At 33.6% G+C, this 22,390-nt stretch overlaps 1 protein-coding gene across 5 annotated transcripts in view; it reads right to left on the bottom strand.

Annotated features, from left to right (window-relative positions):
• Cnksr2 (connector enhancer of kinase suppressor of Ras 2) overlaps positions 1-22,390 on the bottom strand; it is a 239,510-nt gene that overhangs the window by 193,123 nt on the left and 23,997 nt on the right. For all 5 annotated transcript variants that reach the window (XM_090326745.1, XM_090326749.1, XM_090326748.1 and 2 more), the window contains exons 2-3: positions 10,375-10,538; positions 1,377-1,579 (exon numbers count right to left, since the gene is read on the bottom strand). In XM_090326745.1, the coding sequence (XP_090182871.1) occupies positions 1,377-1,579; positions 10,375-10,538 (367 nt within the window). The remainder of the gene's footprint in view (positions 1-1,376; positions 1,580-10,374; positions 10,539-22,390) is intronic.

Raw genomic sequence — 22,390 nt, 5'->3', positions numbered from 1 at the left:
AACATGTTTAACAAACAAGTGTCCAAGAAAGGAATCTATATACATCACTGGCACTTAGTTTTTAGAACATAATCAAAATTAGGCTAAGGGTATATTTCATTTTTTTAAATGTATAATGAATATAATAACTGCACATGCTTACCCCTCCTTACCCATTTGTGTAAAATTTCCTGTATTCAAAATAACAAAATGTAATATTGTTTTTTTGTGTGTGTAGATGTCGGTTCATCCTATTTACATTTAATGTTTTATTTTTTTAATTTATTTTGTTGTAAAAGTGATATACAGAGGGGTTACAGTTACATAAGTAATGAAATGAGGACATATATTGTTACTACTCTCATTTTTTTCCTTCCCCCCAACCCCCCTCAATTGCAATTCATTTCCAACATAGTGTCTTGTGAGTATCACTGTTGCATTGGTTTACCCTTTGAGTTCTGAAAAAATGGTATACTAACAAAGATCCTTATGAGAGGGAAAATACTTTCCAATTAGATTATCTACCATTAAAACATACTACATATCCCTTATGAAAAATTCAGAACTGAAAGTAGCAAGCTTATTAATAAAATGCTTTGTTAACAATTGCTTTTTATACCTACTTAAATATTATATATGTATATATATATATGAGTACAGTTGGCTTTCCATTATAATTTCCAAATTTTAATCTACTCATTTTCATTTTATACTGTAAATTTTCATATTATTTTAAAATTACAAGATAAATCTATAAAGGCGAAGGAAAAAAGACATACAATGCATACTAGGAAATTGTTAGTTCCTAATTATTTTTTAAAATATGTTTAATACTAGTGGTGACTTTCTTGATATGACCAGCAAATAAAAAATAAAGTCAGGGGGCAGGGAGTTTGGCCTAGTGGTAGACTGCTTGCCTAGCATGCACGAAGACCCGTGTTTGATTCCTTGGTACCACATATATAGAAAAAAAGTCAGAAGTGGTGCTGTGGCCCATGAGGTAGAGCTCTACCCTTGAGAAAGTCCAAGGACAGTGTTCAGGCCCTGATCTCCAGTCCCAGGACTGGCAAGAAATTAAAAATAAAAAAATAAGTCAGTAAAGTGACACTATAAATTTTGTTATGGTAAACAAATAAGTACTTTACTTACAATAGAGCATAAATATTTTATCATTGTAAGAGAGGAATTAATGACTGGTTACAAATTTATTGGAAAAAAAATTGAAAATATTAGTATCTACTTGATGATATCCCTATGCTATTATTAATCATTACCACATATTCATTTCTTGGTATTCCTCTACCTGTCCAGTCACTTCACAAAAAACATGAAATAATTTAATATTCTAATTGATGTGTAAGGAAGGATTACTTGGGAAACAGGTGGAAAATTTTTACCTGTCTAACCAGGCAAGCAGACTCTTGGCTGCTCCAATCAGGTCCACAACTGAGGTCAGAAAGTCATTTGGCAATTTCCGGCTGGTCCTCCCATCATAATGGCCACTCCGCCTCCTTCCTGTTATGAAATTCTGTAGATTTTTGGCAGATGCATTCAACTTGTGTGAAAGAGTTTTGAGATTTTCTGTTTCCAAGCCATAATTCTGTGTTATAAAAAAGATATAATAAATGTGTTTAACAGTCAATATTTTATTCATTCATTCAAGTATTTACTAAGTACTTTACTACACATTGTCAGTGGAACTAGTATTAGAGCTACAAATTAGTAAAATGAGATTTATCACTTTGTTGAGCTCACAGTTACATGAAGGTTTGGGGAACTGTCAGACAAATAAAAGATAATAAAATGTGTTACATGCATATATTGTATCTTGGAAGTATGATACCTGAGAAATAAAGAATTCAGTAGTTTACTTAAAAATTATCTTTAAATAGTTGTACAAAGGAGTTTCAAGTCAATCATTTGTACAACGCACCTTGATCAGTGTCATTCCTTCAATCATTCCCCTCCACGTATCCCAACCCAACTGACTGGTCCCCTCAAATTTTCTTTTCCTACTTCCATTTTTGCATAAATACATTGAGTAATATGATTATATTTGCTCACCATGGATGAACATATGTTAATTTACTAGTGAACAAACAATTACTCATACAGGTGTATGAGTGATCATGAATATAGATAATAGGAAAAGTTCTCCCTCCACAAAGAAAGGGAAATAAATGTAACTCAATATTAAAATGCAAAAAGAAGAAAATAATATATACTTTTTGTGACCTCTATATGAATACTCATGTTTCTTTTATAATATGTATCAGGAATGACTACTTTCTCAGAGGCACTAATCCTTCCATTTTTTAATTCAGACTCTGAAATTGAGCTTGCCTTTAATTTTTTATGAGTGTATTTGCTCATAGTCAATTGTGAAGCATAGCCAAAACAACCATAGTGTCTTTTTTTTTGGTCAGTATATCTCTTTTCTTCCTTTTCTTGTTCTCACTTTTCAATTTCTAGTAATTTTCCTTAGTAATTTAAATATTTTGTCTACTCATTAATACAGAAAAGGTTATATGTGTAAACATAAACAACAAGCCCTTTTCTATTTTCAAATAGGAAATGATAGTAATTTTCTCACAAATTAGGGAAAGCTTTTTATAAGTTACCATTAAAACGTAAAGCAGTCAATTGGTAGTGTGAAACACCTCTAAGAAAGGCTAGATAATATGATAAATGACCTTGGTCATATATACTGAACTTTAGCACATATTATTGTCTATGTAAAATTAAAAGCACAGAAAACTGACATTCTCAAATAGTAGCATTTGTGTTTGCCTTACCTTCCTTTCACATTGAGGGCATTAGGCAAACCACGTAGTTTAAGTAAACCATGAATAACACAGATCAGAATTTAGAAAACGACTATAAATCACCAGGAAACATACAGGGGGAAGCCTGGACTACATATTTCAGTATCAATATCCTACTTATATTAGGAGTATGGTAGTGACACCGGGGGCAAAGTGGAAGTAAATAATGAAACAGGGAAGAAAGGTCCGATGTAGTTAGTGTTCTTACTAAGTGAACAATCACTGGGAACACACTTTATATGAAATTTAATGGATTACTTTCCAATGTTAATTTAAGAAAAGAGAACTTGGCCAGGAGTTTGGCCTAATGGTAAGGGTGCTTGCCTAACATGCATGAAGGCCCAGGTTCAATTCTTCTGTACCATATAAATAGAAAAAAGCCAGTGTGTTGCTGTGGCTCAAGTGGTAGAGCTCTATCCTTGAGAAAAAAAATGCCCAATGACAGTGCTCAGGCCCTGAGTTCAAGCCCCAGGACCGGCAAAACAAGAGAGAACTTAGTGGGAAAAAGGGAGAGAAGAAAGTAAAGTTTTGATTTATAAACATAAATACCAAGTTATATTATACTTGCTAGCACTGAAAATTTAATAGCAATAAATATCTGATTCTTCTTTGCTGAGAATTTTAGGTTTATTAAAAGAAGTACTGCCAACAAAAATTCTTTCTTTTTCTTTCATGAAAAGTAGATACTGTGTTTTGACTTGCAAAGTCATCAGTAAATTGCATTTCATGAAATACCCTTTTGGCTTTTGGCTAGGAGTATGGAGATGAAAAGTGCTGTCTTAGCTTTAAAACATGCTTTTTTCTCCATTTCACATTTTGCTTTTTAATTGACATGCAAGGGAAAATTGAATATTACTACTGGTGCAGAAAAGTCTTTCTCAGGAAAACAAAACCTAAAGTAGAAGTGTACATATCTGCTTTCTTTGTCCTACCCATTACCTATGTATGCATATACTTAACCACTAACATGTATGCCAGGAACCAGCCACAATTTAGAACTGATTCAGCATAATCAAACTTTATGAATTGGCACCAGCTTTTATTTTTGAAAAAGCAGTACACATATATGTAGCATATACATGAAAGAAAAAATAAGGAATACATACAATATTGAGGGAAATAAAGCTGGCTAAATTCTTACTGGTATCAAATTCTCACCATACACTTAACCAAAATATCTGGTACTAACAGTACATATATTATAGCGATAGTGTCATTGTACTCTAAGTTCAATTGGAATGCATCATGTGGCAGAGGCTATGATATTTTTCTTTATATAAATGTGAGTGAGTCATAAAAGGCTTGTTTTAATACATTTTGCTGAAAACAAATCATTTTGAAATGGATAAAAAGTAAGTAATTATATTGTAAAGGAATAAAGCCTAAAAATTCCAAATATCTCTATCCATTATCATGCATAATGTCAATAATGTAAATAAAAGGTATAGTGCCAAACACAAAATAAGAGCTATATATTAAACTCTATATACTTCATTGATGATTTTACTCTTCCAGTCAATATTCCTTATTCACTATGTATATTAAATAATAGCATCACAGATTTAAAGAATTAACACACTTTTATATCAGAACTGCTTTCTGGAATAACATGATACAAACTATACATATATATATATATCTTAATAAATACATGCTGATGAATGTGCAAAAGACTAAATAAGCCTTCAGTTTTTATCAGGTGCCATAACATTTATTCCCTACAAGGACTAACTTCGAGACAAGGCAGATAAAAATATAGCATAGCTTAAAAGAAACAAAAGAAATTCGGTAATTTTTCTGTCTTTCTTACACTAGGATGAGAGTCAAAGCCTGTGCAGGTAAGAAAAGAAATTATAGTTCTCTAAAGAAAAGTTAAGAGTTTCATTCAGTAATATTAACATCCTCTATGAGCTCAGCATTGTACTTCAAAAGCAGGGGAAAAAAACTCCTATTACTTAGACAAAGGTACCTTCCTTAGAAGTGCACACTGTGAATTTGAGGACCATGAGCAAAAATTCTGTAGCCCTTCTTCTCATCACTTTCTACGATAATGACATCAGTATTTTTTGGTCAGTCATGGGGCTTGAACTCTGGCCTGGGCACTGTTCCTGAGCTCTTTTGCTCAAGGCTAATGTTCTACCACTTTGAGCCATAGTGCCACTTCTGGTTTTCTGGTGGTTAATTGGAGCTAAAAAGTGTCTCACGGACTTTTGTGCCTGAGCTGGCTTTGAACTTGATCCTCAGATCTCAGGATTTCAAGTGTGAGCCTCGGGTGTTCCTCTACATCAGTATTATTTTCCTCTGATCACTTCATACTCTTTCACAATTTGTGTTTACAGGTTAAATTTCAACTTCTTACATCACATTTTGCCAACATTTTTGCCCAGCAAATATCTACTCATCCTGAAGCAAGGCCAATGCAAATGTCACCTCTATCACATGTCTCAGCAGTGATCCTGGCTTTCCTTCTCTGAGATTTTCTTTTTAAGTCTCTGTTGTCTCTTAACAAATGTTGTTTTCCTTTGTGGAATTTATATCTTGGGAGTACAGACTATGTCTTTTTCATCTTTACATTTCCCATTGTTGGCATTGTTTGAGCATGAATAAATGATTGTTGAAAGAAGATATACATACATACTGTGGATAGAAGGAAAAAGAAGGGCTAGTACAAACTAGAAAGACAAAGACAAGTTCCCATTCTTAACAGTAGAACTCCTAGTAAACTCAGCTTACTGATGAGGCATCTTGTGTCCTGCATTTATGATAGCATGTGGAAGTAAATCAGAATTCTCAGCTTGGAATTTGCTTTAGATTCTCTAGGAAAACATGTGTTCCTTAAAGGAGAAGATATCTGCACTATGTGTGTAAATGTGTGTGTGTGTGTGTGTGTGTATGTGTGTGCGCATGCATGCACATGTGCCAGTACTAGGGCGTGAACTCGAGGCCTGGGCTTGAGTTCTTTTGCTTAAAGCTAGTGCTCAACCACTTGAACCATAGCTCCACTTCTGGCATTTTGTGGTGAATTGGAGATATGAGTCTCTGGGACAACTGACTTTCAACCATAATCCTCAGTTCTCAGCCTCCTGTGTAGCTAAAAATACAGGTGTGAGCCCCCAACAACTGGCTTTTTTTTTACATCTGCACTTTTGACTTGCTGATGTGTAACCACTAGAGAAGGGCAAAAACAAAATTAAATATTTGACTCTTTGAGGTACATTACCAATTGATTGCTGAATATATGCAGAAAATCTAAAGGATTTAGCATTTTTTTTGGCCAGTCCTGGGCTTGAGCTCAGGGCCTGAGCACTGTCCTTGGACTTTCTCAAGGCTAGAGCTCTACCACTTTAGCCTCAGCACCACTTCCAGCTTTTTTTTAATGTATGTGGTACCAAGGAATCGAACCCGGGTCTTCGCGCATGCTAGGCAAGTACTTTTAACCACTAGGCCAAACTCCCGGCACTAAGGATTTAGCATTTTTAATTTCAATTCTTACCAGGACAGTTCATCCCCATAATGAAGTATTCAAATGAGGCAACATTATATTTCTTAAACCTAGAATTGTAGAGGCATTAAAGCTCAGTATATGATAAGATTGACCACAGTTCCACGGCTTAAACTTAGAAATGGTCTACATATATATCTTGGATATCATACTTTAAAGTAGGTTTAGGTCAGCAGAGCCTTGTACAAAGTTGCTGAACTTCAAAGCCTACAAGTGTAGACTATCTACATATAACAACATCAATAATTCCTTCTCAAACTGGCAGTGTAAGAGTCTTTACAACATGAGTGGTTTGTTTATTGAGGAACCTTGCTTATCAGATAAGATATTCTTGACTTCAAGCACTGAAATACTCAGTATTGTTCTGTATTCCTTAGCAAGACTAGGCTTCAAACTCATACTTAATTCAGGTACTTTATCATTTCAGCTATACCCACACCCGCTTTTTTTTCTTGCTTTTGTTAATTTTGGGACATGGTCTTAAGTTTTTGCTTGGGACTGACCTGTACCACTATCCTCCTTTCAATTCTTCTCACATACCTGGAATCATAGATGGGTACTACCATAATCAGCATATTTATTGAAATAGAGAGATCACATTAAATTTTGCCCAAAGTAGCAACAAACCTCAGTCCTTCTTATATCTGTTTTCTGAGTAAACATGATTACTGGCAAGTACCACTGTGCTGAACAAGTTACCTTTTTTGCCTATCCTAGAGTTGGAACTCAGGGCCTGGGCTCTGTTCCTAAGCCTCTCTTGCTTAGGACTAGCGTTCTACCACTTGAGCCCCCAGAGCCAATTCCAGCCTTTTCTAAATAGTTTAATGAAGATAAGAGTCTCACACTTTTCTGTCCTGGCTGGATTTGAGCCATGATCCTCAGATTTCAGCCTCCTGAGTAGCTAGGATTACATCTGTGAGCCACCACCACCTAGCAACAAGTTATGTTTTAGATGAGGTAAATAGGGAATTCTCTATCATGTGCCTATCTCCAATTCATTATAATGCATAATCAGGGCCATTTTGATTTGAATTTGAAGATTAGTAAATTAAACCATACTGTGGACCCATATATTATCTTGAATACTGTCTTCTATTTCATACATGATTTCATCAATCTAATTAAGATACAGTGCAAGTATCATTCTAGCTGTACATATTTATTCCAGGAATAGGGAAATAAAAATGATCCCCAAACTATCAGGTGAAAAATAAATGACAAAATTGATGATTCCCATTAATATAAACAAACAAACAAAAAGTACTAGTGGATAATTAAATTTTACAAGTCTTGTGCTACATATTAGGTGGCCAATAGAATAAACATTTTTAAATACTTTTAGTTTAGTAGAAGAAAATATCATTGAGCTGATAAATACTCATAAATGTACTTTCATAGTTGTCTTTTTATGAGCACTTTCTTTTCTTTACCTGTGTCAAATTGTACCCTTTTCTTTCCATATGCTATAGGCCTCCTCTGATAACCACTTCTCTTTTTATGAGTTTAATCCTTATGTATTTCCAAATCTGAGGCTTCAGATACTTCTCAGTTTCATATTTTGTTGTCTGACAGTATATTTCTTTATGACCAAAGATATCTCAAATTCAATATATTCTAAACTCAATTTAGGTTCCCACTAATCTATTCCTGCTGCTATTGCCTATCTTCATTACTGTTAAATCATCTAATTTATTTCTGTAGGTACAAACATATTCTTTCTCTTTCCTTTACTTCACGTTATAGTCATCAGATCTTCTCTAATCCTGTTACATATGTTTAGTTTTGGATCCTCCGCGTTTTAGATCCTCCTGATTGCTTATAAAAATTGTTTCAGATACTTTGGTTTCAGTTTATGTCCATATCTTATTTTTTGTACTACCACCATTTAACTCACTCAAAACAAGTATTTGATCATTTTGGAGGTTTCTTTAATGCTCATACTTGCAATAAAAATAAGGTCTTTTATAGTCTGGTCACATATTATCTTTAAAGTATAATTTCTTCCACTATTTCCCACTGACTTTTCTCATATCAAATAGCTTATCATTTAAAAAACTCACTATGAATGCTATTTACTTAGTGTGCTCATATATATTGTTTTATCTGAAGTTTTTTTCCCCTTTACCTCTACATACTAAACACAGGTACAATATCCACTTGGCTGCATAAATATTTATTTGACAATATGTAAACATCTATCTTAAAAAAGTAGTTATCTTCTTTTCTTCATTCTCATATTTTGCTCATATTTCCATTCTATTTGAACAACTGCAGTATTAGGATTGTTTGCTTGTCATCCTCTTCAACAAGTTTTTCAAGAGGGCAGGAACTAGGTACTATCTACATCTGACAAGACAGTATTTAGTATACTAATTGATCTTGACTGAAAATTCATTTAATTAACTCATTTCACATTAGTAATTATCATTTCAATAATACCATTTTTCAAACATATACAATGTCCAAAGGGACTGACTTTAACTCTATGCAAAACAATTCCCATTTACTTCTCATTTTACAACCAAGAGACAGTTATTTCCACTTTAAGTAAAATAGCTATGGTAGTGAAATTATTTGTCCAAAAAGCGTCACACTAATAGACACAAAAGATTCAAACTCAAACTTAGAAAAAATTATATTAAGTGTAGTAAGCCAGACTCAAAGGAACATAGGCTCCATGTCATAATCAGTAGAAACCTTGGGCTCTCCTTGCAGAGATTTACAATAGAACAAAACCTAGATACATAAGGCTATATAGTATGATGCTAAATGAAAGGACCTCCGGGATATAGAAACAAAAGCCATATAATGAGTGATTGTTGTCCTTAATGTACTATGTTATCTCTCATCTCTTTTGTTGTCCCTTGGTTATCTCATACTGTTACAGTATTTTACCTTGTTATCTGATATATCGGATATATGCTTATTTGGTTATTTGAAATAAGATAGGGAAGGGGGAAAACAAGATGAGGGGTGGGGGTGAGAGGTGGGAAATAGGGATCAAGACATGAGAAAGGGTATCAATGTATGTGAAGTAATGCACCTTCTATCTGGTGAATATAATGTAACCCTTCTATTAATTACAATAAAAATATATGAAAAAAGATTCAAACTCAATAATCTCATTAGAGATCTCATTTTTTCTCCATGTAGCTTTCGCTCATATTTAAAAAATAATCAGATTAACTTCTTAGGTTAGCATCATCCAATCTCTCCTAGAAAAAGTATCTTATTCTTCTTAGAACGTCTAATGTACTATCAGATTCTTGGAGAAGGCTTATTTTGGCATTTTTTTTTACTATGAATTGCTCTGTAACTTAAGAATGTAACTATATATAATAAAATGTGCAATATTTAATTTTGCTGGATGTATGAAACATTAAAATAAGTTCATTATTTTAAGAAGTCTTCTAAAGTAAGATTAGTTGCACTTGACATAATTTTTGGTTATTAAGCAGTGCAGTGCTGGGATCTGAACTCAGGGCCTCACACTTGAGTTATACCTCTAGCCCCTTTATGTGTGCCATTCCCGTGTCTTAAACTCAGAGCTGCATCATCTCTGAGCTTTTTAGCTCAATCCTACCATTCTACCAGTTGAGCCATACTTCCACTTCTAGTTTCTTCGTGGTTAATTGGAGATAGTCTCATGGACTTTCCTGCCTGAGCTGGCTGATCAAAGCCTCTTGAATAGCTAAGATTACAGGCACAATCTTCCAGTACCTGGCTATATTTGGTATTCTTGACTTACTAAGTCAAAAATTTTAGAGGAATTGGACCTTACAGCTGATTGTATACAATCTTATATTTAAAATGTTGCTGCAAAAACCTGCCTTGGTAAGCTCTAACGTAATCAATGGATAAATAAAATCAATAGTTTCTCTGTCATTTAGCACTAGTATAACAATCTTAAAGAACCAGGCAAGCACTACATTTGATTGGCTTGGAATTAGATTTTTTTTCCTTATTGGCATTTAACTTATTAATAGATGAGAAAGAAAAGTTGTAGCAAATAAGATAAAACAGCGCAAGAGTAGACGGTTTCTCTTTCTCCTAGTTTCATGACCTTACCAGTGCACACAGAAGGTCAACTGCTTCCAAGATCAGTTCCTGATGGCCAATGCGGCTGACGCCAAGATCCTCTAGCTCCTGATGTGTAATGCGAAGTAGCTGGTCTCCACTGATCTTCTCTCGCTCAAAGTTCTTAATATACTGCTGTAAACAGTCATCAAGACCTACAAAATAAAAGCATGGAAGATAAGAATGGGAAAAAATACAGTTGATCTAATTAAACGGGTGGACAGAGGTAAAGGAATTAACTCCTAGCATGTAGCAAATTAAGCCCATTTTGACTTTCTGTCAGCCCAGTCATCTATTTTGTCTCAATGTGTGGACTATAGCCAAGAAATTATTATTATTCCTAGTTGTCAGGGTTCTATTTGAATTTTCTTCAGCAACTACTGAAAATCCTTACACTTTACTTTTCAGTAGTTCTCTTTGCAAAATGATCAGAACGATGGATCAGAAAATATGCTAACAGGAGGTTTTCCCTACTTTCAGACTGAACTGCATCACATTGTTTCTCCTTAACCTCCTTTCTTATATAAGACTAAATAATCTACCTTCCCATATTGGAAAACCCCATCTTTTATCACTTTAGCTATAATTCAATAATTTAAAAATCATACCGGCTCTATATATCAATCAATTCATATCCAGTAACTTCTACTACAGTCAAACTCTGATATCATTTTAAAAAATTTTTGAATACCTTCATTTGATGGATTCTATCTTGTGTTCACAATCTGTCAATATACCCCAAGTCCTTGACTTTTATTTCTTCACCAGAAATGTATTCCTTTAAACGGTATTGATTATATCATGGAGGGAGGCATGAGGTTTTAAGAGCAATACCCTAGCTAACACTATGAGGGGGTAGAAATTATAAGCAAGTAGCAAAAAAGGAGATCATATTAGAACAAACATGCCAAAGGACCAAAGTCTTGTAAGACAGTATATAACCATCAAGAATGGTACTTATACACAATGGAATTCTATGCATTGCCCCATTTGTAAGGAAATGGAAAGACTTGGGGGAAAAATCATATTAAGTGAAGTAAGTCAGACCCAAAGGAACATAGGCTAAGTGGTTTCCCTCTTTTGTAATAATTAGTACATATCTAGGACTCTAATACACATCTAGTTCACATCTAGCAGAGGATTACAATAGTGCAAAACCTAGACACATAAGATCATATAGAATGAGACTAAATGATAGGATCTCTAATATATGTAAACAAGAGATTTACCTTGTATGACTGTTGTTCTTAATGTACTATGTTATTTCTCTTCTCTTTCGTTGCCCTTTGGTTAATCTCATATTATTACTGTATCTGACTTTGTTACCTGGTATATAGTAATATATGTTTATTTGTTTATTTGAAATAGGAAAATGAAGGGGGGAGACAAGATGATTGGGAGGGGGTGGGGGGAGGGAAATGGGGACAAAAACATGAAAGGGGTATCAATGTGTGAGAAAAGATGCACCTACTATCTGGTGAATGTAACTGTAACCCCTCTATACATTACCTTAATAATAAAAAATAAAATGAAAAAAAAGAGTTTCTGTCTTAAGTCTTTCTTAAAAGCAGCCTACTTCCTCACAACATCTAGTATTAGGACACACACTTTCCATTTTTGTAATGTATTCCCAAACTTCACCAAAGTAATTTAAGTTAATTTGTAGTTTCTTAATATTATTTTTCATTCATTCTCTATCATTATGTGCCTATTGATGAGGGCTGAAATTATATCATTGTCTATAGTGACATGGAGGTCACCGCTGGTATTCCAAAGAATTGTTTTTCCAGTGATGGCAATAAGCCAGCATTAAATTAGTTGAAAAGTCTTCAAAGTACTCTGGCTATACAAAAGAGAGCAGTAAGAGGACACCAGAAATATACAGCACTGCGATTTTTTCTTTCTTTAAAATGCTAGGAAAGATTCAGAACAATTTATATAGAAAAAAATCATTTATCCTTATTGGAAAGGAAGGAGAGAAAATGAAAATGGTGTAGAACCACGTATATTATGACTATAAAAAGATGGGGGACTGTCTAATGACTTGAGGTCTATGGAATAAACAAATGTAGGGTACTACCATTACAATGGGCTAAATACTTAACACTCAATATTAATCATGGTGCCATAGAACAAAGTGGAAGTTTTAGCATTTTATTTTATTTTATTACTTTTTGGTGTCAGTACTGATGCTTGACAGACAAATTTTAAATGCAGTCCAGTACTTCAATGAAAGAAAGACTAAGACTGAATATTAAAGAGCTTGTTAGTGATTTTAGCCATAGTAATATCAGATTGATGGCAATAAAATCTAGATATCTCGCTGGGACCAGAGTAGTGAAGGCTATGTGTATAGAATAATATGTTCAGATTAGCTAGTGTTGTTTAGAATAGAGTAGATTGGGAGATGTCAAATAACTCCAACAAGACTATTATTAACTTTACATGTAAAGGAACTAAGACTTTATGAAATTAGGTAACCCTCTAAGTGTACACAGTAACTGACTAGAAAACAATAATTAATTCCTAGTCCCAGAGAATCTGAAATCTTATCTGTTTTGATGACATCATACCATAGAAATCCTGAAAAAATGGCTACTCCTTTAATAAAGTAGATTGTAATTTTGCAAAAAGAACAGGGTAACTGGAGATATAAATATAGAATTTTAATATGAAGAAACAATAATATAGAACAAAGGCTAATAAAATAATACTTTTCAACATCAGAGGAAAGAAAAAACGTATTTAAAGTTACAATAAACAAACTCCAAATTACTGTATTCTAATGAAATATAGTGGCAAGTACACAACTGTTCCTTGGTCTGAAGCTGCATTAAAATGGGTGAAAGGAAAAACCTGCAAAGAGATTTTTTAGTTAACACTGAAACCAGTATAATACATGCTGACCTGAGAAACTCTTTATATTCTTCAATACCATCTTTTATAGTTGTCCACCTACAAATAAGCAGTTCTGCTACAACAAACAATACACAACTAGTTTTCAAAGGATTCTCAAGAGAATAAAATAGAAGTGTCAATTTTTTTCTAGATCTTTTCTCAATTACTGTGTCCTGATTTATTTTAGAAATGACTAAACTTTAAATAATTTGCTGTTGTTTCCATATAAATGTCCATTTATTATGCATGTTCATCGTGGGACACTCACTAAAAGTATACACTTTACACATATTTTCTCATTTAATCATTAAAATAATACTATGAATTATATATCTTGATTTTGCAGATAAGGAAAACGAGATTTAGGGAACATACAGTTTTCCACAGCTTTTAATTGGTGAGGCAAGGTGTAATGCCAAATTTATTTGACTTTGAATCTCTGATCCTAAGACTACTGAATTAGAACTGGAGGAGAATTGGAAAGGATTGTTTACAAACCTCTAGTCTAATCATCTGGAGTGTACCAAAAAGTCATTGTCAAATTATTTTTCTGCTGCTATTTAGTGGCTGACTCTTGCAGTCCTAGTTACTGAAGAAGCTGAAACCTAAAGGATCATGATTTAAAGAAAAGTCTGTTACCTCATGTCAAATTAACCAGGAAAATGTGATACTAAAGTGTGACTCAAGTGGTAGAGTGCCAGTCGTGATCAAGCAAGCAGAGAAGTGTCTATAATAAGGGAATTTGATAAAATTAGAAAGATTAAGGGTATATTTTCAAGGAAAAGTGTAGAAATAATTGAAGCCTAGAGATGAATAGGTATCAACTAGACAAAAAAGAAAATATTATACACTGAAAACAATGAAGACCCATGAGTTGGAGACAATATGGAGAATATGAGACACTGAAAGTATTTTAGGCCAGCATATGATTAAAGGTTCTGTTTGAACCTGTGCTGTTAAAAACTCTTTGCCTTCAACATTTAGAATGGTGACTTGCAGCAACATTGCCCTTTGTCAAAGGAAAGATCATCTTTGACTGGAACTAATCTTCCAGCATGGCACCTTCTCTTGGCCATTTCAGCTTTGCCTATTGAAACACACAGCTTTTCCAAACGTGTCTTTTCTTTGACCATTTAATTTCTCTGTGCCTAGCTGCAATGTTCTTTACTACTTTCCCAGTAAGGTAAGGGAAAGACCTATAAAGTATAAGCTATTTCATATATTTTAAGAACTGTACCTATGGTCTATTAACCCAGTTTCAGTAACACAGAGGTAAAAATTGCCTTTTGATGTTACAGTCAAACATTTTCAACTCAGACATACAGAACTCACTAGTCCAGACTGAAGTAACTTCCATTAAATAAAACTCTAGAGTACAATTAACTGCAGAAACAAATGGTCCAGCAACTATTAAACCTGATCTTAATTCATCTACTATGATCCTGCCCTTATGGACAAATCTTATCTACTATTTTGTTCACACTGTTTGAAGCTTCCTCCACTGTTACATAAAACAATATCATACTACAAAAGAATATCATTTTTGTGATCATCTCCTAAGAATATCCTCCTTTGATCTCTGTGTGATTGCCTAGAGACCTGTATAATTTATCACATCCCAGTGTACTTTTTTTCTTTTACTATACATTGTTATTACTTATCAATTTATAGGCACATTCTAGTTACTGCAAATGAAGAAAACCATGCAACATATGTGACTTTGGATCTGGCTTAATTCACGTAATATAAGTTTTTCCAAGTCTTTCTGTTTCCTTATGAATTGTACAACATTATTCTTTATGGTGGATGAGTAGAATTCCAGTGTGTGTGTGTGTGTGTGTGTGTGTGTGTGTGTGTGTGTGTGTGTGTGTGTGTGTGTATGTAGTGTGTGTAGACATACTAGGTTTTCTTGATGCATAAGTTCACTGAGGAACATCTAAGTTGACTCCATATCTTGGATATGGTAAACAGTGCTGCAATGAATATGGTTGTGCTGGTAGCCTTAGTGTGGTCTTGTCTGTGCATCTAAATCTAAAATAATATTTGTTGAAATAAATTCCAGGAAATGAAAATAAGGGTTTTTTTGTTGCTGCTTTCTTTTTCTTTTTCTTTTGTCTTTTTTGTTCATTTATTTATCTTTGGGATGGTAAGGGAGGAATAGAAATGGTGAACAAATGAAGCAGTTATACAAGACACTACTTTGAAAATGAACTCTACCACTTGTGGGTTAGGACAGAAGGGAAAAACTTGGAGAGAGCGAGGGAAGGGGTAACATTTTTCAAAAAGATTCATTCTTTATCTGACTTACATAGCTGTAACCCCTTTGCAAATCACATTTACAATAACAATAAAGACATTTTTAAAAAGTAATATCAACATTATTGAGTATATAATTTCACAAAGGGCAAACATTTTAATATTTTATCATTTTTATGATTGAGAGCAGGTTCTAAATTATTAGGCCCAACTTAATTTTTAGTCAACATATATTTTGCACATAATCATTAAACTATCAGTTACACTGAACACTAAAATTAAAACAAACTATGAGTGTGAGTCTTATATCAGATGTAAGAATTTATTATCTTAATTAAAAGAATCTTAATTTAACTAACAGCTATTTCTGATAGGGTTCCTAAATATGGAGATATTCAATTGTATATTCATTTGCTTCATATATGAGATTCAATATGTAGTGTAATATCATGCAATTAAATTAATAGCAAAATATTTTTTGCTAAACTGATATATAAATTCTCCTTAAACTAGGAATAGACAATTTTGAAACATCTTATTTTTCCCTCTAAAGTTCACTAGGTAACTTTAAAATAATTATAATAACCTGCCTGGTCACTGTCCCTGAGATTCTGTTCTCAAGGCTAGCTCTTTACCACTTTGGCTACAGTTTCACTTATGGCTTTTCGATGGTTAATTGGACATGAGTGTCTCAGATTTGTGTGCTTGGGTTGGTTTTGAACTGTGATCCTAAGATTTCTTTCTCCTGAGTAGCTATGATTAAAAGTTTGAGCTACCAGTGTCTGATCCCCTCTCTCTGTTTCTGTCTCTCTCTGTCTCTCTGTTTCTGTCTCTTTCTTTCTCTCCCTCTCTCTCTCTCTCTCTCTCTCTCTCTCTCTCTCTCTCTCTCTCTCTCTCTAATTTTTAACATGTGCAAAGTACTCGCATTTGTATTACTGCATTTTTGGTTTTTAATCTTTATGTATCGTTAAAGGAGTTTTAATTCAACATGTCATTTTTATGAGTACAATGCATCTTGATCTCTGTCACCCCTGTCTGTTGCTTTTTTAATTTTATGTGCATACAAAATATCTGGGTATCAAAATAAACTCTAGATTCTGATTTCTTTGAGCAAGGGAGGATTTAAGATTTTGTATTTCTAGCATACTCTCAAATAGCAATGGACATTCGCAGATCAAAGATTATCTAATGCAAAAAAGAATTGTCTTTTACTTAGTAAATAATTGATGAGGATATAGGAAAATAATGAGATTGCTTATATACACATATGTATATGCACACATAGGTATGATTAGGATTATGTAGTGGCATATGTAGCCATTTCGTTATAGGAGTCACCATGTCCAATTAAGAAATATATAATGACACCCAAGAATCAGCAAATACTTGTCATGGATTTCTAGACCATAAAGAAACAAATTTCTCATGTTGTAAGTGAAACAAATTGTGGAGAGAAAAAAGCTACTCCATACTAACTGTAATTTTGCTTATTCAAATAAGTCCCTAATTGCATGTTTTAATAATATTTAGAAGACTTCCAAATTTTCCAAAACGTAAAGTCTGAGAAGAATTTCACCAGCCCAAATGAGCAATAATTAGCTTCACCCAACACAATACTGTTAGTATCAGTTATAAGAGTACAGTGGAAGTTCGTCAAAAACAAGGAAAAGGAAGCACAAACAATACAAATTTATGTTCTTCATTATCAAGCCTTTCTCAAAAGGCTCCAAAAATATGTCTTCTAATATTTCTTATAATTCTTTTCTGCTCAGTAAAATTCTCCATTATGACAATCATCCTATTACAAGTAAGATCCACCTAAAAATCAAACCTAAAGATGTGAGAGAATAATTATTCACTTGGCTCTTTCTGGGATCCAGAATTATTACAAGTGGGTTGGAATAATAAATGCCTGAAAAGATAAGAAAGGAATGAGGGAAAATGTCTACAGTGATGCCTTATCTAAATGATGTTCAAGAATTAATGTACTCACTACCTGATGAATATAACTGTAACCCTTCTGTGCATCACCTGACAGTAAAATAAAGAATTTTTATTTGTTTTTGTTTTTTTTTTGGCCAGTCGAGTGGGCTTGAGTTCAGGGCCTGAGCACTGTCCTTGGACTTTCTCAAGGTTAGAGCTCTACCACTTGAGCCTCAGCACCATTTCTGGCTTTTTTTTCCTCTGTATGTGGTACCGAGGAATCGAACCCGGGTCTTCGTGCATGCTAGGCAAGCACTCTACCGCTAGGCCAAACTCCCGGTCCCAAAATAAAGAATTTTTAAAAAGAGATGCCTTACCTAATACTATGTTGAAGAAACATGTTAACAGTTGCACTTCTTTTATTAATTATATAAGCACTGTTTTCCAAAGAGGCAGCATTGCTTCTCTAGTCACAAATTAACTACTGTAACATTTGTTTCTTAGCAGGTTGCAAAAATTAAAAAAATAACTTTTAGATGACATTTGCAAAGTCCAAGTCATAATTTACTACTACATTCATATTGGCAACCAGTTAATGGAGCTAAATGTTCTCTTAATTCTCCTGATTAAATTAGTGCTCAAAAGCCTAATTTCATAACTAGGAGTTTTTAAGAAGGGCATACATAAGTTTGTTCAGGTTTCAGAATTTAAAAAGTGTTTGACATGAACGTAGTTTCTAAGGTAACGAGGTAATGTAAGCAACCAGCTCTTCCAGGAAACGAAACTAAGCAAGAAAGAGGAAAGAAATGTGAGGGGATTAGGAAAGGGGCAAAGACACAACATGTGTAATGATTTTATATTTTGTAAAATACTACTCAAGAAACTGCTAAGCTTGGCTCAACAAGACTGCATTCACTCATCTACCCATGAGACTTTGGTCACTGCCTGAAAGCAGCTGTGCAAACAATCTTTTTTTAAAGTTTTAACTATTTTTTTTCAATGTATAGGGGGTTACAGTTATATTCGCCAGATAGAAGGTGCATTAATTCTCACACATTGATATCCCTTCTTATGTTTTTGTGCCCATTTCCCTCCCCCCACTCCCTGCCTTCATTTTAGCAAGTTTTCATTTCAGTCAATTCCCAAATTTCTCCATTGGTGAATTTCAATCAAAAGACCCAGAGGGATGAAAGATTTGCATACCTAGAAATATAACTGCCTCATACAGAGGCCAATATTCAAGGGAGCTATAAATTGGAGGGTGAAAGCAATGGAAGATTAATCAGGAGTAACAGTGAATATCTATAAACTCAGAGGTATTGTCTGTGCTTTTTTCAAGTGTTATAAATATAGTAAGAAAAGTAAAATTTGGTGAAAGCTATAGAAAATACTAGCAAACAGTCCTAAATTAATGTGCTTGAGAAAAATTAGTGTTGTCTTTCTAATTTTATAGTTGAATTGATCTCTGTTCCCAAAGGCAAAATTTTATGATAGCTTTTTTAATTTTAATTATTTTGAGGTGATAGGATTGAACACAGTTTTGTGTATGCTTATCAAATTCTCTACCACGGAGCTAAATCCTCAGGCTTTGTGGTAACATTTAACAGTGAGCTATTTAATTCAAGATATTTTTCCAAAAATATAAATTTCTTCTAAAGAAAATAATGAAATATATAAAAATACGTAACAATGCAAGAAAACCTGTAATTACTTTTTATTGTCATCTGTCACCGTGGAAACATGTTCTTTTAGGTTATAGTATAGAATATTAAAAGTCATTTAAGAAAATTGTGATTCATTTAATGATGATAAAGGCAACTTTAAGTTCCTGTTAAAGTTTTATACACTTGTGTTTATGAACAAGGCATTCTAATCCTGACCTCCTAGTGCAATAATCCTTTAAAGGAAAAGAATTTAACACGGAACCTTATATTTCTATTCAAAACTGAGTCATGTCCTCCCTGGAAAAAATATATATATTTGATTTCATCACTTCTCATAACAATTCCAAATCTTCCCAAAAAATTTAAAATAGCAATCAAAATTGGTTCTGCCTTAACAAGAGGGAACTCATTTGTGGGACAGCTGTTGTTCATAATCCTATGAGAATACAATTAGAAAAAAAGGAAGAAACTATTCTCCAACACTTACAATACATAGAAGGTTAACTAAATCAAGTTTAAGCAGTTAACCAATACCAAAATGAGGTACATTGCTTCTGTAAGAATTACTTTCCTTGCCCTCTCTTCAATTTTCTAATAGTGCTAAAGAGTACTATGACAATAGTTTTATATTTTCTTCCAAATGCCTTACAGCTCTGAAATTTATTTTACAAATAACATAGCTCCAATCTATATTCCAAAACTAAAGCCTATGAGTACGTCTATCAAATTGGACTCAAGTTGCTACTCTCTGAGATCTAATGGTCGTAAAGTCACTAACAGTTAAAAGAACAAATCAATGAAACTTCAGTTTGTAGTTCTCATATCCTGTAGATATTAGCTTAAAATGGTAATAATCATTTACTTTTTCTTCTAGAAAACAAGAGGTCTTGTGCTACATTAGTAGATAAATATTTCCTTTAAATTTATACAGTGAGGGTGAACTGTGGTTTGGCAATATATTCCATTCATATCTCAAAATCCATAGCAGATTGTATTTTAAATGTACAATTTTTACAGACTGTAGGGAAGATACTGACTATTCTCTTTTATCAGCTGCATATCAACAAAGATAAGAGGATACCAGAATGTAAATGGAAGACTAATCCAGGTGGGAGTGGTTCAGTGGTCCTATACCAAACAGCTCTAAATTCTTAGAGGCTTAATTTAAGAAATGGAAGGAGAGTACATAAATTTACTTTCATTAACTTCTTAAATAACAGAGGAACAGCTTAAGATTTTCCAATGATTCAGTAACAAAAATGTCAATCATACTACTATTTATAAGTAAACTGATACCATTTCAACTTAGAATTGACTTTGTATAGCTACAATTACATTGAAATAAGCATCGTAATGTAAGTTAACTTATAAACTAATTCATTAAGTTCAAACCTAAATGTAAAAAAAAATCGGCTATATTTAAACCTATGCTGGTGGCTCACACCTATAATCCTAGCTATTCAGGAGGCTAAGATCTGAGCATCAGATCAAAGCCAGTCCAGGCAGATAAATTTGTGAGCAAAAACTTCAAGTGGTTAAAGTACCAGCCTTGAATGAAAAGGCCAGGACCTGACTTCAAGGCCCAGTAACAGCGTGCACGCGCGTGCGCAAACACACACAAAGAATGAAAAATACTCTTGACCCTCAAAAACTATAAATGATTAATTCCTTAAGCTAACGTTTCTAAACCAGCTATTTGGATTTATGTAAATATGAGATATTTGTTTCTTAGTCACAAAACGATAAGATATATGCATTAATATATTATTTTAAAAACTAGTCAAACATATAAACACATTTAGAATAATTTGGACTCATCATGATGAATAAGACAATTCAAGTAGTATTCTCACCTAAAGATTAAAAATATTTACACTGAGCTAGGTACTGGTGGCTCATGTGAGTACTCCTATCTACCCAGAAATCTCAATTCGAGGATTACAGTTTAAAGCCAGCTCACTCAGGAAAGTTCATGAGATTATTTTTCCAATTAATCACCAAAAAATAAGTTGGAAGTAGAACTGTGCCTTAAGTGGTAGACTGCTAGTCTTGAGAACCAAAGCTCAATGGCCAGAGCCTGAGTTCAAGCCCCAACACTGGCACACAAAAAAAGAATATTTACATTGAAGAATAGTCCTAGAAAATACTGAGAGACAAGAGAAGAAAGGGCTAGGATATTAGAAAAAATATCAGCAATTCTACAAGAGGCCAAACATATGTATAGTTTATAACTTGCCTATGTAAGGCAAAACCAACCAGAAAATGGGATGGAAAATCCCACTCCTAATAGGAATAAAAACAGTAAACTATCCAGGAATAACCCTAATAAGGAACAATAATTCTTAAAAGTTGTCAAGTTTCCCTGAGAGACATAAAAGAAAATCTTAATAAATAAAGAAGGATAAAAACAATAATACACAGATATTACTTACTATAAATTAAATTCCATGTTAAGCTGCCATACAAAAGGGCTCACTTTCATGTCAAATTCCCATTCTAGATTTAAAGCTTGCAAATCTCAATGCATTAACACAAAAAATATAAAAAACAAAACTATTAACAGTAAAAAACAACAAGTAACACTCCTTCAAAAGCAAAAGAATTCATAAAAGCAGATGCTAATGATAGAAATATGAATGAAATTCTAAAGAACTCAAAAGAACCATTTTAAGAACATCAACAACATCAAAAAGGATACAAATATCTGAATGGTTTAAAAGAGAATACCATTAAACGGTTGACTGCAATAAGGAAAGTCAATGAGGGATATGAAAGAGGAATTTGTGGAAAAGTCTGAAATAATTAAAATTCTAGCAAAGAAAAGCAAAATAACTGAAACAGAAAAATTCACTTGAGCCAGATGTTCGTGCCTATTAGCTGATATCTGAGGATCTCAGTTCTAAACCAGCCCAAGCCAGAAAGTCCATGACACTGCCCCTCCAATTAACCCCCAGAAAATGGTAAATGGAGCTGTGCTTCAAAGTACTGGAGCTCTAGCTTTGAGCAAAATTACTCAGGGACAGTGCCCAGGCCCTGAACTCACGCCCCAGAATGGACAAAACAGTAAGCAAACAAAAACCCTCATTTAAAAGGCTTATCAATGGACCGAATGGAAAAGACTGAACAGGACTTGGAGACAAAGTAGATAAAGTAAAACCCTGAGCCAATAATAAAAAAGAAAGCAAAAATATATGAGACCTCTGGGATATTAGTAACAGATCAACTCTATGAATGAAGAAGAAGAAGGAGGAGGAGGAGGAGAAGGA

Source organism: Megascapheus bottae, chromosome X (genome assembly GCF_031878675.1).
Source record: "Megascapheus bottae isolate mThoBot1 chromosome X, mThoBot2.hap1, whole genome shotgun sequence".
NCBI lineage: Eukaryota > Metazoa > Chordata > Mammalia > Rodentia > Geomyidae > Megascapheus > Megascapheus bottae.
The sequence above is the reverse complement of the archived record's forward strand: the minus strand, read 5'-3'. Positions and strand labels throughout refer to the sequence as shown.